Source organism: Charadrius vociferus, unplaced genomic scaffold, assembly GCF_000708025.1.
Source record: "Charadrius vociferus isolate BGI_N301 unplaced genomic scaffold, ASM70802v2 scaffold561, whole genome shotgun sequence".
Classification (NCBI taxonomy): Eukaryota; Metazoa; Chordata; class Aves; order Charadriiformes; family Charadriidae; genus Charadrius; species Charadrius vociferus.
In genome coordinates, this window is record NW_009646848.1 from 1,407,539 (window position 1) to 1,422,275 (window position 14,737).

The 14,737-nt window shown below is 45.5% G+C and overlaps 1 protein-coding gene across 1 annotated transcript; it reads left to right on the plus strand.

Annotated features, from left to right (window-relative positions):
* The first annotated feature begins 390 nt into the window (after positions 1-390).
* Positions 391-6,446, plus strand: GABARAPL1 (GABA(A) receptor-associated protein like 1). The gene is made up of 4 exons (XM_009894155.1): positions 391-420; positions 3,765-3,843; positions 4,813-4,931; positions 6,381-6,446. The coding sequence occupies exons 1-4, from the start codon at positions 391-393 to the stop codon at positions 6,444-6,446; spliced, it is 294 nt and encodes a 97-aa protein (XP_009892457.1).
* The last annotated feature ends 8,291 nt before the right edge of the window (positions 6,447-14,737 follow it).

The window sequence follows — 14,737 nt, forward strand, 5'->3', positions numbered from 1 at the left end:
TTGCGGGGGCGGGCAGCGGCGGCGACTGCCGCTTGCCTGGCGGCCCTCCGCGCTCTGCCGCCTTTGTGCTCCTTTGTCGGCTGTCGTCTGCCGCTTGCTTTATTTTTTAAATTTTTTTTAAGGCAAAAAGGAAGGAGATTTGTAAAGGGGACCGGGCTCTTGAGGGTCTGATTCGAATTCCGGGCTGCTTTTCTCTTTGGCGCAAAGGGGGTGGCTGTTTATGTGATAACGTGCGAAGGTCTGTATCCGTGGGTGGGTGCGGGGCGCAGTGCACCCTTTTTTCTGGGATCGGCGGTAACTCGGCAGCGAGAACGCTGCTAATCTTTTTCTGGCAGCCTGCGTGCGTGGGGTTGGGGGGTGGGGAAGGAGCTTACCATCAGCTCGGTAAAAATGGAGGAGAACAATGAGCGAGTTAACCGGGTACTCCTCATAGAAAACAAGATCTGTATCCGTGTCACCTGATACTTTCCTTTTATTTTTATTTTACCCCTTTTTTTTTTTTTTTTTGGCCTGTCTTTTCGATACAGTCTTGCTCAGTTCTTTTCCTGTGCATGAAAGAAAAATGATGCTTCGCAGTGTTTCTGCCCTCCTGTTTAATCATCCTGTGGAAAAAACGTCACTTGGAAAACAAGGTCATCTAGCTAAACTTTGCTTCCTCATCCTTAGGTCCCTTTGGAGTGCCTGTGGAAAACTTCTAGCTTTATAATTACTAATAATAATTGGGGAAAAAAAATGACAGATCAAATTACTTGGGATTTTTTTTTTGTTCCTTTTTAATAAACGTTTTGCAAATGTTCTTTCTTTCCATCCCCACTGGAGAGATCTGTCCTAGATTTACTGCCCAGGGGTACTGCTTGCGAGGTAACTTAGACTCCCCCTTAAGCCTAAAGGCAAAGGGGAATGTTTAAGACTACATGTTCTGCCTGCAGGCTAACACCATTTTTTATCTTGGGAGTGACCCTCAACTGGACTTGCAAAAGTTTTTGGAAGTCAGTATGTGGGTGCATTTGTCCTAGCTGTTTTGGGGACCCCTGGCATAGCACAGCAGGTTGAGAACGGAGCGAGTCAATGGTGAAGTGTATGCAGTTCTGTGTTTTAAGAGGAGGACCGCAGAGGGCTCTGTAGGTCAGGAGCGAGACAAGCTGTCAACTGAAGATTAGCACAGCAGATTCTACAGCAGATCATGATGGATGTGCCCGGAAGAGCCATTTTGGGGAGCCCGGGACCAGACCTGGTCTGGCAAGAGGTAAAAGAGGTCAAGATGGAGGGGCATCAGCAGATCTTTATGGAGAAAGCCAGGACCAAAATAACAAGTTGTGCTGTAGTTAAGGATAAAAGACAACATGTGCCAAGGCCCAGATGTGAATTGTTGGGGGTAACCTGTTGTCAGAGATGTGTACAGAGCAAATGAATGCATCAGACAACTGTTCTTTACATCACTTGTGTCTCTGCCCTTCCCGACAGCAGGATCCTTGAAGATGACGTCCATTTGGCTGCCTACACTGCAGTGCCCTGATACATCTCAGCATTTTGCTGAGATTATACTGTTGGCACAGTCCCACATTACTACAGTCCCCACCCATCAACAATAGACATACAGATAATCTGTATCTGTCCTCTGGATTTTCTTTTTAGGTTTGTTTGTGTGTGTGAAGGGTTTAGTGCTTCAGAAGAGATACCTCTGTTGTCAGGCAAACTGATAGTCAGATTAGCAGAGCACCTCCATTCCTTCCCTGCTTCTTCGCAATCAGATCTCTCTTAAGCTCAGTGATGGTCTGATTTAAATCCTTCCTAGGGATTTAGAAGCCCCAACACTCTCACCTCTTCATAGAGGCATAGGCATGACTTCTTTTTCTTTATTATCTAATGACCAAGCTACAAGTCACCCTTTTGAGTCAGGGTGGTCCCGTCAGTGCTGCTCACTAGCAGTTCTGCTTGTGGGTAGTTTTTTTTAATTGTAGGCAAGAACTAAAAGTTTCTCTCCACTGCAATTTATTGTGATAGGTGTTGCCTTGTTGGGTGTGCGGGTAAGAAAATGTGCGAAGTGCTGTTGCTGTTTGGCCTGCACGTGTTCAGTGAGATTGTGGAACTGTCCTTCCTTCACAGCACGTACCAACTGCATCTTGTACAGTAATGCATGTCTTACCACTAACTGTCTTAAAGAGCTTGAATGCCTTGTACTAATTGAGGTGCTTGAAGTTCTTGAAGTAGCAGAGATGACCAAGTTTCTATTTTGGAAACAAACTTAGAATTTTCAGTGGGTTTGGCTGTGTTGGGATCGTCCAAATGGAGCACAGAGAAGAGCTGTCCAAGCTAGCATCTCTATGGTGTGACATGCTTTGCAGATACTCACTTGTTCTAGAAGGAGTTGAGTTGAGTTAGCACGATACTTTGTCCAGGCTAAATACACCAAGCTCATCATCGTAACTTTTGCTTTCTGGCATAGTGTTTCACTGATGTGACAATGCCATTTTGCGTCCGAAGAAGTCTTAGTCCATGTCAGTTCAGCCTTTTCTGTTGCACAACAGATACAGTTGCTGATTTGGGTTGCAAAGAAGCTATGGGAGCGTGGAGCCCTTACAAATTAGTCCCACGGTGTCTCAGATGGAGTATTTACAATTATAGGGGTCTCACAGAATTAAAAAGTTGAGGAGGTTCAGAAAATCCAGCTTCTTGTTTAGATGGTCAAAATGGCATCTGCAAAACAGCAAGCCACGTTAAATTGAGTCGTGTAATGTATCTTTTACCAGTTCAAAAATATACGTCTAAAAAAAAACCCACAAAACTGCCTGCAGTTTTTTTCTGTTCAAACCCAATGGTTCCATGGAAACATACCTCCAATCTTTGGAAAAGTTTCCAAGGCTTTTCATGGAAGGAGCTCAGGTCACTTTGGAATACTTTCTGCCTCTGAGGTAAACATTTTTCCTGGCAAAATTTCTGGTAACAAAAATTTTCCTGTAGCAGAAGATCTCTTTGTTTGACCTTAAAGCTGCTGAGCTTCATATTTTTCTATGTTGCGATGACATCAGAATATAATGAGGATTAGTATTTTGTGTCAAAGGTCTGTGTGGGTTCAGTTGCACAGATGGTAGCCTGTTTTTTAATTATTAGATATTTATATGAATAGGGAAATATCAATAGCTATATGAAGTAGGGAAATAACCTTAAGGGTTATAAATCTGAGAGTAGCAGATGACTACTGAAGAACTAGGGATTAAAAAAAAAGGATACTTTCCCCAATGAGCTGCAGTTTCTCTTTAATTCTTCGCATCATTTTAGAGCAATTATTATTGGTGAATGTAGCAATTAGGATGTGGGACTACTGGGATGAGGGCTGATTTTGTGCCAGGCAGTTCGGAACTGTAACCTGGAAACAGTTCAATTTGTGATACTTCTTGTGTTCATGCATTAGCCTCCTGGCAGCCTCTTCATACAAAATTAACCTGCATTGGGACCATCAAGGTGACCTGATTTATTTTTTTTCTCAGCTATTATGGTTTATTTTTATGTCTGTTCCAGTCTCCATTTTTTACTCACTGTGCTTACTGCTGTAGGCTTGGGATCCCAGCACAGCTATTGACAGTGATTTTAAGTCTTCTCCTCACCTATCTGTTCTTTAATGGGTATTTGCTATAGATTAAATAAATATCTAAAGGCCTGTAGCACCATCTCTCTCAAAGGGTAATATCCTGATGCTTTTTGGTCCATCTCGTTTTATGATACTCATGGTTTTTTTCTTGCTTTCTCTCACTCTCTATCTCCAGGTAATTGTGGAAAAAGCACCAAAAGCCAGAGTACCTGACCTAGACAAAAGGAAGTATCTTGTGCCTTCTGACCTCACAGGTAACAAAGTTTGCTTCCTTTCTTCCCGATTTCCAGTGAGAAGGTCTCAGAAGTGCTTTTTACTCTATGATCAGCACCGAGAAAATACCTGGGCAGGCTCAACATCTTATCGTTACCCCAGTTTACCTGGCTATCCTTGTTATATTTAGGTACCTTACAGCCTGGATTGCAATATGCAGAATTCTCTGAAATCTTTGGAGGCATCTCACTGACTTAGCTAACATGTATGTGTCACTGCTGACTTCTAGCCGTGATGAAAATGACTGAATTGTGTATCATAGGCAGTAGCATAACCATCAGTCAGTGATGACCTAGCTTCAGAGTTGCCAGAAGCTGTATCCTTGTTGCAGGAAGAGACAAGTTCTTGAAATAGTCCCATTGTTTTCCACGCCTGTGGTTGGAGTCATGGCTACAAAGTTGCTTTCCTGAATGGTCATGGCTGTTTTGTGTGTGATTACATTTGTTTTCATTTGAGAACATCAATGAGTTAAAGAAACAGCATTTCTTTTTCTTGCAGTATATAATGGATTGTGGAATACATTCTTGTGCAACATAGCTCAAACAAACAGTGAGGAATTTATTTTCAGGAATTTGTTTTCAGGAATGGTATGACCATTTACACTGAGGCTAAACTCTCTAAGGTGTCTTTAATCTATAGGATTTAAAGGTTAAGCCAGTTAGAGGCCTTCCCACCCGCAGCAGAGCATTTCATACCATAGTAGGTGGAGTGTGGATTTAGAGGGTACATGGCCTGAGAAACTGCCATCTCCAAGTGGATGGGCTGGTACTGTGGTAACAATCAGGAAGCTACTGCTTTCTTTCCCAAATTGTTAGTTTTTCCCTACTTTTTACATACAGCATCTGATTTCCACCACCAAAAGAAAATAACCATGGTTAGGGTTAAAAAAAAAAAAAAAAAAAAGAAAGGTTCTTTCTACATCTAAGGTGTTCTCCTCTGTTCCCCTTCAGTTGGCCAATTCTACTTCTTAATCCGAAAGCGGATCCACCTGAGGCCAGAGGATGCCCTGTTCTTCTTTGTCAATAATACCATCCCTCCTACCAGTGCTACCATGGGCCAGCTGTATGAGGTAAGCCTGGCCCATCTCTTTCTCCTTTTGTTGGAATGCCCAGAAGAATGCGTATCCTCACTGAAGGACAACTGAGCACTACTCAACTGGCAGTGGGTGCATCTTGGTCACAGATGCCTGAACACGGATCCCCTTGACCTGGCCGGTATCTTGTCATCCGTTTGGGAAGTTCCATCCTGCAGTCATAAAGAGGAGCCTGGGGAGTCTCATCATTTTAATTGATTGTGTGCTAGTTGAAAGGGTCGTCATATCAGGTGGTGAATAGTTGCCCCAGCGATGATATGTTAGTCTTGCTACTTTAACAAAGTATAGAAATAAACCACTTTATTATTTGTATTTCAGAGGAAAGATTGTGTCCGGGGAGGGGGGGTCAGAACATACACACTAGCTTTCCTGTTTATACAAAAGAGATTTCCTTTTCGCCAGTAAAAGAACACTGTATCACTGGGCAACCAACTGGCTACAAAAACATTGTCAAAGAAGACTTCTTCTTTGTTCAGAATTACTTTTTCATAGCTTGTGTGGTATATGAGAGGACCTTGTAGGGCACTGCAAACATTGCCAGCCCACATTTCTACTGAGCAGTGTTAATTGATTGACCTTAAAGGCATATTCTGTGCCCATCAGAGGAATGTTCCTCAATTATATAGCCATTATATCACGGCTGCTTTGCAGCCTGGATTGATTTCTCCTTGATTTCTCCTTCTGCTGTGTGTTTTAATAGGAGAGCTCCAGTATGATGCTGTGAGCCTTATTTGACCTATCACTTTTTGACAATAACTAGACAATGTGTATGTGGACTGATGAAGATAATATAAGATTAACACATGCAGGAAGTTTTCTAAATCTGGACATGTAGGAGGAAGGTATGTCTCACTGTCCAGAGCTGAGATCAGGACTTTGTTTCTGACACTCTGCAGACTTTTTGTGTCAGTGTAATCCCTTAACATCTCAGCTTTATTGCCCATATGTAAAACAGGGCTAGAAATACAGCCACTTGTCAAAGTGTTCTGAAAAATCACAAATATAACCACATTTATCAAATACTGAAGTATCTAGAGGTGATTTTTGACTTGTTAAAGACTTCCGAGTTTCTCCTTTTGATCTTAAGGCCATACCAGCACTGAGATTCTACTGCACCATCTGCAACAGCCAGAGCTGTTTCTATTGCATGTTTGCAGCACACTCTGACTGTGGCTCTTCAAGTAAATTCACTGTGTCCAGAAATGTGACATGCCTGAATTCAGAGGTAAAGCTGTGGCCAGAGAGAGGGAGTGGCTTTATGCGCTCTTTGGTATGAGGAAGTGAAGCCTTCAATGCAAAGAGGGAGAAACAGCGAAAGAGAGGTAGTGCCCTCTGGTTGTTACAATGATCTTGTGGTTGGACTTTTTCATGTGTAGTGAGTTACAGGGCTTTGGTTTGTTACTTTCTCCCTTTCTCCCCTTGCAGGATAACCACGAGGAGGACTATTTTCTCTATGTGGCCTACAGCGATGAAAGCGTCTATGGCAAGTGAGCACCAGCCCCCCAGGCATGCAGGAGAGATGGACTGATGGAATGGATTGGGGGGGGGAGGGGGGAAGGGGCTGTTGGAGAGGAGGAAGGAGGATGCCTGAGAAGAGGGGAAGAGTACTGGAAGTGAACCACATGCACAATGCCATCACCTTCCATGCATTAATTATAACTGTTATTTTTTTAATTGAGGGAGGGAGGGTAAGGGGACAGTGTATGAAAAGGTGATACGAGGGGTTCTGTGCTAAGGGATGGGGAGACTTCACTGTTTGTAGTTCTTCTCTTGTCACAGCTGGAAGTAGTTAGCCAGTACTGGAGGGTGCTGGACAAGCCAGTGTGGTGGAGCTAGGGGAGACTGACTGGGCAGGATGGCCATTTTGTGTAACCCTTTCATTGGATGAAGAAGGCATGCCATGTATTGTACACTGACCTTGTCACACCTTGCCCGTGGCACGGGCTGCACTCCTGTGAGCATCCAGTGAGCTATGAAATACTTCTCTCTGCCCACACAAGGCTGTCTTGCGCTGACAGTCCTCACTCCAGCTCCTACCTGTGAAGCGTTCCAAGAGTATTGCGTTTCCCGTCACTTCTGTCAGTATTAGAAGGACTAACTCTGAGGGCTGGGAACTCCTTGGCTGTGAGATGTGAAGGTTGGGGAAAAAAAGGAAGGAATTTTTTTTTTTTCTTTGCTGCTTTAATTGCAAGTGCTGGACAGAAAAATTTGAGATGACCATTTTGTTCTTTTCAGTGTAGCCAACTGATAAACTCATAAGCATAGGGCTAGAAAGGACCTCAAGAGAATGACTAGCCCACTCCAGCTCTGAGACAGGACTGAGTATACCAAACATGTCCACCGTGGCTGCTCATCTAACCTGTTCTTAGTGAACTTCACTGAGACGGATCCTGGAGGCTGCTGAGATAGTCTATTCCAGTTCCTAGCTAGCCTTCAAGTGAGAGCGCTTTTCTTACTACCTAACTTCAGTCTCCCTTGCTATGCATTAAAGTAACTAACTACTAATGGTCTTGTTATTGGTGAACACAGAAAACTATGTCAGTTTTGTCCTTGTACCAATCTTCTGCAGATTTGAAGATGGCAGGAGTCTTGTGGGTTTAGCCTTTCCTTCCATGTCTCATCCCTGTACAGCTCTTGCACCAAATGCACAAGCGGAAGAAATCAGTCACTCCCACATGTGTTTTGCTGGCTTTTTGTGATTGGACAACAGTGCCACTCTTTGCCACAAGAGAGGTGCTTTTAGACTTGAAGGGGAATAGATTCTCTGTAGTTTTTTTTTAAAGTATTTTATTTTAAGCCAGTGTTGTTCTTAGAAGGGTACCAGATAGATGCTGTCCTGTGCAAGCCTTATGCTGTCATGCCAAAGCAGTTTCTTCTCAGTGGCACAAACAGCAGATTTTTCCCATAACTGCCATAACTCAGATGAAGGGATGGGGTTTGGGGAGTGAGCTGACTTTCAGGAAAATTCTGGGGTTTTATCTAAAAATCAGCAAACGGGACCTGAATTACTGTAAACATTCCTACATTTAAGGGAGGGACCAAGAGGGAGGAACAGCCAAGAAGGAAGAAGGAGACAGGCAGATTCCAAAATAAGTTGAAGGTGTTTGATCTGTTTACATGAAGTTAGATTAGATCCCAGGTCTCTGCGTTCCTCAAGAATGAGAAATCAAGGTGAGTGCTCCTCTGATTGTGTGAGATGGGAAGTCAGGTTTCAGCCTTCTCTGACTGTTGTTCCGCAGAGGTACATGAGACAGAAGAGCAGGCTGGGAGTGTGAAGTGGGAGTCACTGGCAGAAGCGTGTGAAGGTCAAGGAGGCAGTGTAGTTGGGCAGGAGGGTAACTGCCTGTGTGGTATGGGAAGTAGCAGATGAATGGGAAAGAAGGGAAGGTACGTAAAGGATGTAGACAGAGGAGTCATAACAAGCAGACAGAAAATGGGGGAGCAAGGGATGAAATTAGTGGGTTAGTATTCCCCCATTTTTCATCCTGAACTTCAGGTTTGCTGTTCCATCATGTGCTCATTGGAATAAATGCGTTTGGATGAGTTGTACCTACTGCCAACTTAGATAACTTCAGTTTCTGCCTGGAGTGATCAGTCCTCTCCTTTTGGCCCACTCTCCTCCAATTACCAAGCTCTTTTCACAACCTTTGGGTGCAAATCCACATCAGTCTCTTGTTTTAGGAAGGTTTGAATGTTATGAAGCAGAGAACAGACCCAGGAGGCTTTCTAGGGTAAAAGACGAGATGTGAGCAGGTGGTATACATCTCTCTGTCGCTGTCCCACTTGCTCACACGTGTGCTGCCAAGCACGTGGTTGTGTGTTGCCTCAAACAAGCCCATGCTTAGGTACGCTCAGGAGAGAAAAAGTTTGCGTCTGGAGTGCTTGGTTTTGTGTTCAGACCTCCCCTCCCGCTGATGGATTTCTAAGTGACATGTGTGGGACTAATCTCAGCCGTTTGTTACATGTAGAGTTTACAGTTTAATTTAGTTATTTTATGGTTCTTTTAACTGGATTGTGGCATTTACTTCTGTTTTTGCGCTAGTCCGGTATTGTAAGAGGTAATGATGGTAATTCTTTTTTGTGTTGGTTAGCTGCAGGTTCTTGTAAAATAAAGTTCATACTACTTGAGCTAAATCAACCAATCAATAAAGACGCATTTGAAAATCACAGGCTTGGTCCAAAATGGGTGACTAGCATTTCTTTCCAATGTGGGCTTGTAAATAAAGGGAAAGCTTTGCCAGAACTTGTTGCTGCTACTTTTTTCCAGAAGCCCAGTTTTCTTCTGTCCTGTCTACCAGGACAAGTCAGTTCTCTCCTTTTTTGGTTATGTTGTCACACGCACACCTGGTTGTGTGTTGCTGTACCACCAGCGTGAACTTTAATTAGACCTGGATGACACGAGAAGGTCTTAAGAAGTGTAATGAGGCATTCTCTGCCATTTTAAGACAGCCTGAACGGCCCTAGCCAGCTGATGGGGCCCCAAGGGCACCACCAGTCCTGACTGTCCCTGTCAGGCCCCCAGAGCGACCCATCACTCTGCCCATGGCCAAGGACTCCATCTCAGCCCCTGCCACAGCGATGCTGCAGCAGGGCTTGTCTCCAGCTCCCCACAGCCCTGCCCTGCCGGGCCATGAGCCCCAATGAGCTAGCCCTAAGCCCATCCCCACAGCCCTGCTATCACTGGGCCTGGGCCTGACCCTGGCCTGCAGATGGGATTCTCATCTTGACCATGATGACCCTTGTGGTCAGGGCTCGTGCCTGGGCCTGGCCGCCATTTCTGGGCCTGCCCTGTTCCCCTGTTGGGTGCACTAGGATGGGTCCCATGGTGCCTTGCCAGCCATATTCCTTGGGGAGCCACTAGCCTTTGCTGTCTCATGACAGCTCAGACTGAGGTGGGACTCCCAGCCACGGGCAGAATGTGTGGGGGTGGCCCTGGGGAGGCCCCTCCGTGCCTCAGGGCCCTCTAAAGATAGGAAAAGCAGACAAGGAAATCTGGGACTCCTTGAAAAGTAAGCCTGCAGTAGCGACAGATCTAGGCTGCTTTTCCTTGCGGATATTTGTGCGCTGAGAGGGAAGGAATCCTGCTGGGAGCTGGCGAGACCAGCGGGTGCCATTTGCTCAGCACCATAACTTCACGTCGGGTACCGGCAGCGCATGAGGAGGAAAGGGATGCATGCTGTCATCTGGGGAAGCGGCGAGAGATGTGCCGCTTCTTCCACCTCCTCCCTCCTCTTCATCGCCTGCAGCTTGTGCAGGTGCCGCTGGCTGGAGCAGCAGAACCGGGCCGTGCTGATGCTGCGGAGATGCAACCATCAGCTCTTGCCCTGCCGTGCACTGCGTGAGAGAGTCGCTTGGAGCACAGAAGTCAAGAATTACGACACTGAAACTCACGTGAATAAAACAGCGTGAGCTTTTGTTGCTAGTGCTGAGGGAGAGGCAGTAATTCATCCTGCACCATGTAAACTCAGAGCCTGCCCCTAGCAGCAGTTTCTGTGCTCAATCCACAATCATGACTAAAACAAGCTCCCCCTGTATGGCAGAAGGGTGCTGTGACTCCAGACAGATGGGCAGAGATCAGCTGAAAGCTTCTACTATCATCTGAAATAATTTGAATTTCAACTTCTAACATGTTTTGCTGTCTAGGTTGTGGTATTGTCTGCTGGCTCAAGTAGAAAACTGCTATGGCATATGCCTGAGCAGGCCTCTCCCACTCCCCCTCTCACCCCTGTCCAAGGAAAATGGTGCATCAGTGGTGTTTGTACTTGTTTGGTGAACATTGTTTGCTATCCTGTTTTGCGTGGTTTTGTCAGTGCCATCCCTGAGAGAAACGGCAGGCGGGCACATTTGCTGAATGTGATTTGCCTGGTCCATATGTGAAATGTTAGCCTCTGCTTGAAGGCTGTCACCTTTATTCTGTGGGTTATGGAAATGGAATTGGAGCAAGGCCTGGGGGAAACTAGGGGCTCAGCTGGTTAAGAGAGGTTAAGTAATTAATACTCTGCCTTGGTCACTATCACTGCACCTGGGATCCTCTCTCCAGTCACTCTGGTATTTGCTTTGGAAGAAAGCATCCTCCTGGAGCAGAAAAAAAAAGGTGGCCTGGGGTACTAGGGCCTCAAAACATCACTGTGAAGGATATCTGGGCTAACATAACAGGTCCCAAATTATGCTAAAACCTGATGTTTTCACTTCCATAAAATGGTCATGTCCAAGATGAAAGAAACACTGATTAAAACAGAAATAAGACTACCAGAGGGAGAAACTCTGGCTCATTCCTGTCACTCAGTCTCCAATAAACGCTCCCCCAGGATGAGCCACAGAGTGTAACTAGAGAGCTCATTGCTGGCAGGGCACTCGCAGGACTGACGCAGGCAGAGCACGGCTGACCATGAACAGCAGCTGCCCCAGCTTGCACTTCCAATCCTTAGGATATTGTTTCAAGCCCCATGGTACTTGTGTTCCTGGAAGCTCGTATGAGTCCCAAAGCACAGCTCATACCTGGATATATATGTGTTACAGGAACTAGTTAATATTCTCCTGAAAAAGCTGGTTCTTGCAGTACCCTTCTGTACAGTAAGGGTCCAATTCTCCCTAATTTTGCAGTCTGGCCAATATCATCTGGATGTTGTATTGTTCTTTGGGAATTAAAAGATTGTTAATAAATGGTACAAATAGTGATACGTGGAAGCAGTAGAACGTAAAGATCTTAATTTTCAAGTGAGGGCATTGCTAGAACTGCATTAAGGTTGAATGTACTGGATTATTAGCTGAAGGAAAAACTGACCTGATTTATATCCTGTCTACTCCCTCCCACCCCAGATTAAATGAGTCTTTGTCAGAGCTCAGGACCCTGTGGTGTTGTTTTGCCACAATCCTCTCTGATCATCTGAGCAGTGTCCTGCAGTGTCCCCACATGGATCAGGAATCTAGAGAGCTTTCAGGAGGTAGCAGTCCCTGTTACTTTTAGCAGGACATTCTCCTAGCCTTCGGTGTACCTTACCACCCTTGGACCACTTCATATAAGCTTTTCAGTCAGCTTTCCTCCTTGTCTTTGCTAACTTGCTACTTGACCTCTTTGGAATAGTCTTCCGTATAGCAGCATGGCTTTAGGTGAGCAACTGTAAATCCCTAGTGTTTGCAGAGGATGTAACTTTTTGCTGTATATTGGGGCAAAAGCATCCTGGTTCAGTGCACAGGCAACTTGTACATGGCAAGTCTCACAACTGCCACCAAATCTGCAGCCTGTTTCCTTCCTCCTGGAAATCTGCTTTTGCTGTCCCAGATATGATGTCTCCTGCCAGTGCTCAGCACTATGGATCCTGTTCCCAAAGGACTGATGGAGTTGCGCAGGGGGTCTGCAAGAGGATGGTGACTGCCTGGGGAACTTGAGAGTGTCTCCTAACATGTCAGGGAGATCAGGAGTTGATGGCATATATCCTTGTCCAAACAGAGTCCTCCTCCTTTACCTTTTCTTCAGGCTGTAGCTGAGACTGGTCCTGCTTCTTGTCTCTTCCAATATCCTATTATTCCTCCAGTAGCACCTGCCCTTTTTCCCCTCATGGTGCAGCGAGATTAGCAGGAACAGAAAGCTTTCCTTACCTTTTGATGTCATTGCCTGCCCAACCACCTTGTCTCTCACAGAGATGACAGAAGGCTGAGATGTGCTTTCATGCAGCAGCATCCCCTGCATCCATTACCTGGGGTTCAAAGACACTTTGCTGCCAAACATACAGTAAGCAGAGCTGAAAATACATCACATCGAATAGGCAAAGTCATTGCATATCATTCCCACAACAAATACACATCTGTGAACACACCACCTTGAGCACACAGATACACACACACACAAACAAGTGTAGGCTACATCTTGCACCTTATGCTGGAAATACCACACAATGCTCAACCCAGACACACTTGTACATACATGCACCTTCTCTGACACGCCTCACACATATATCTTCACATGCTGCACTGGCCACATCATGAATATTACCATGTCAAAACCCACTCCGTGCCTTCAGTTTGTACCCCACACCACAGTGAATTTGCATGCATTCCCATGATACCCTGTCAAAAACCTTGCACTTCCTTTACTGAGCCTTGTATCACAGCAAATATGCAAAACATACCAATCTGACGGTGTTCACCTTAAGCACATATAATCAAAAGGGATGTAATGGAGAGAATGATATACACTGCATGCTTAGAGTATAGTTCAGCTCCCCACACAGATAGCAAGTTTGGAAAGCAGTGCAGTAAGGAAAGAAAAAGATGCATGCATATGCTGAATGTGACATTTTACAGGCCTGAAGTATAGCAATGCTGGCAAGGGTAGTATATACAGGCAATCAAGAAAGAAATACAGCAAAATATATGCCTGTGCATGCTGGCTTTCACCCAGCACTTAAGGATGATGGACAAACATACATTGTGTGCTAACATGTATTCAGCACAACGGGAGACAACAACCAGGTGGCAAAAATGGTCACTAAGAAGTGGAAATCAATAGGAAAATACAGGATGGAAAAAAAAGCAGAGGGTAATATACAGTCATGGGCTTCAGGTGGTTACAGAAAAGGGTAAAAGCAGGAGTGAAAAAGGAACGTGGAGTGCTTAGAAAAGGTACTGAAGTCTACAGCCACTAAACTGCCTCATATATGGAATACAAAGGATGCCAAGAAAGCATCAGGTCATAGGAAACCTTGGAGGAAAGGAGACCACTATCTACAGCCATATTTCAGAGGTGAAGAAAGAGTGCCCCCTCTTCTTTCTTGACTAAGGGCAAGTCACGCCTGACAAATTTGGTGGCCTTCTGCGAGGGGGTTACAGCAGTAGTGGACAAGGGAAGAGCAACTGATGTAATCTACCTGGACTTGTGCAAAATGTTTGACACTGTCCCACATGATATCTTGGTCTCTAAGTTGGTGAGACATGGATTTGACAGATGGACTACTTGGTGGATAAAGAACTGGCTGGATGGTCGCACGCAAAGGGTTGTGGTGAACGGCTCGATGCCCAAGTGGAAGCCAGTTACAAGTGGTGTTCCTCAGTGGTCGGTACTGGGACCGGTGCTATTCAACATCTTTGTTGCTGACATGGATAGTGGGATTGAGTGCACTCTCAGCAAATTTGCCAATGATACCAAGCTGTGTGGCAAGGTAGACACACTGGAGGGAAGGAATGCCATCCATAGGGACTGGGACAGGCTGGAGGTGTGGGGCCATGCCAACTTCATGCAGTTCAACAAGGCCAAGTGCAAGGTCCTACACCTGGGTCAGGGCAATCCCAAACACAAATACAGGCTCAGCAGAGAATGGATCAAGAACAGCTCTGAAGAGAAGGACTGGGGGTGCGGATTGATGAGAAGCTCAACATGAGGTGGCAATGCATAATTGCAGCCCAGAAAGCCAACTGTATCCCGGGCTGCATCAAATGAAGTGTGGCTAGCAGGTCAAGTGAGGTGATTCTTCCCCTCTACTCTGCTCTGGTGAGACCCCACCTGGAGTACTGTCTCCGGCTCTGGAGCCCCCAGCATAGGAAAGACACAGACCTGGTGGAGCGGGTCCCTCTGGAGGAGGGCCACAAAGATGATCAGAGGTCTGGAGCATCTCTCCTATGAAGACAGTCTGAGAGAGCTGGGGTTATTCAGCCTGGAGAAGAGAAGGCTCCAGGGAGACCTTATAGCAGCCTTCCGGTACCTAAAGCGGCCTGCAGGAAAGCTGGGGAGGGACTTTTTACTAAGGCATGCAGTGAAAGGATGAGGGGTAATGGCTTTAATCTGG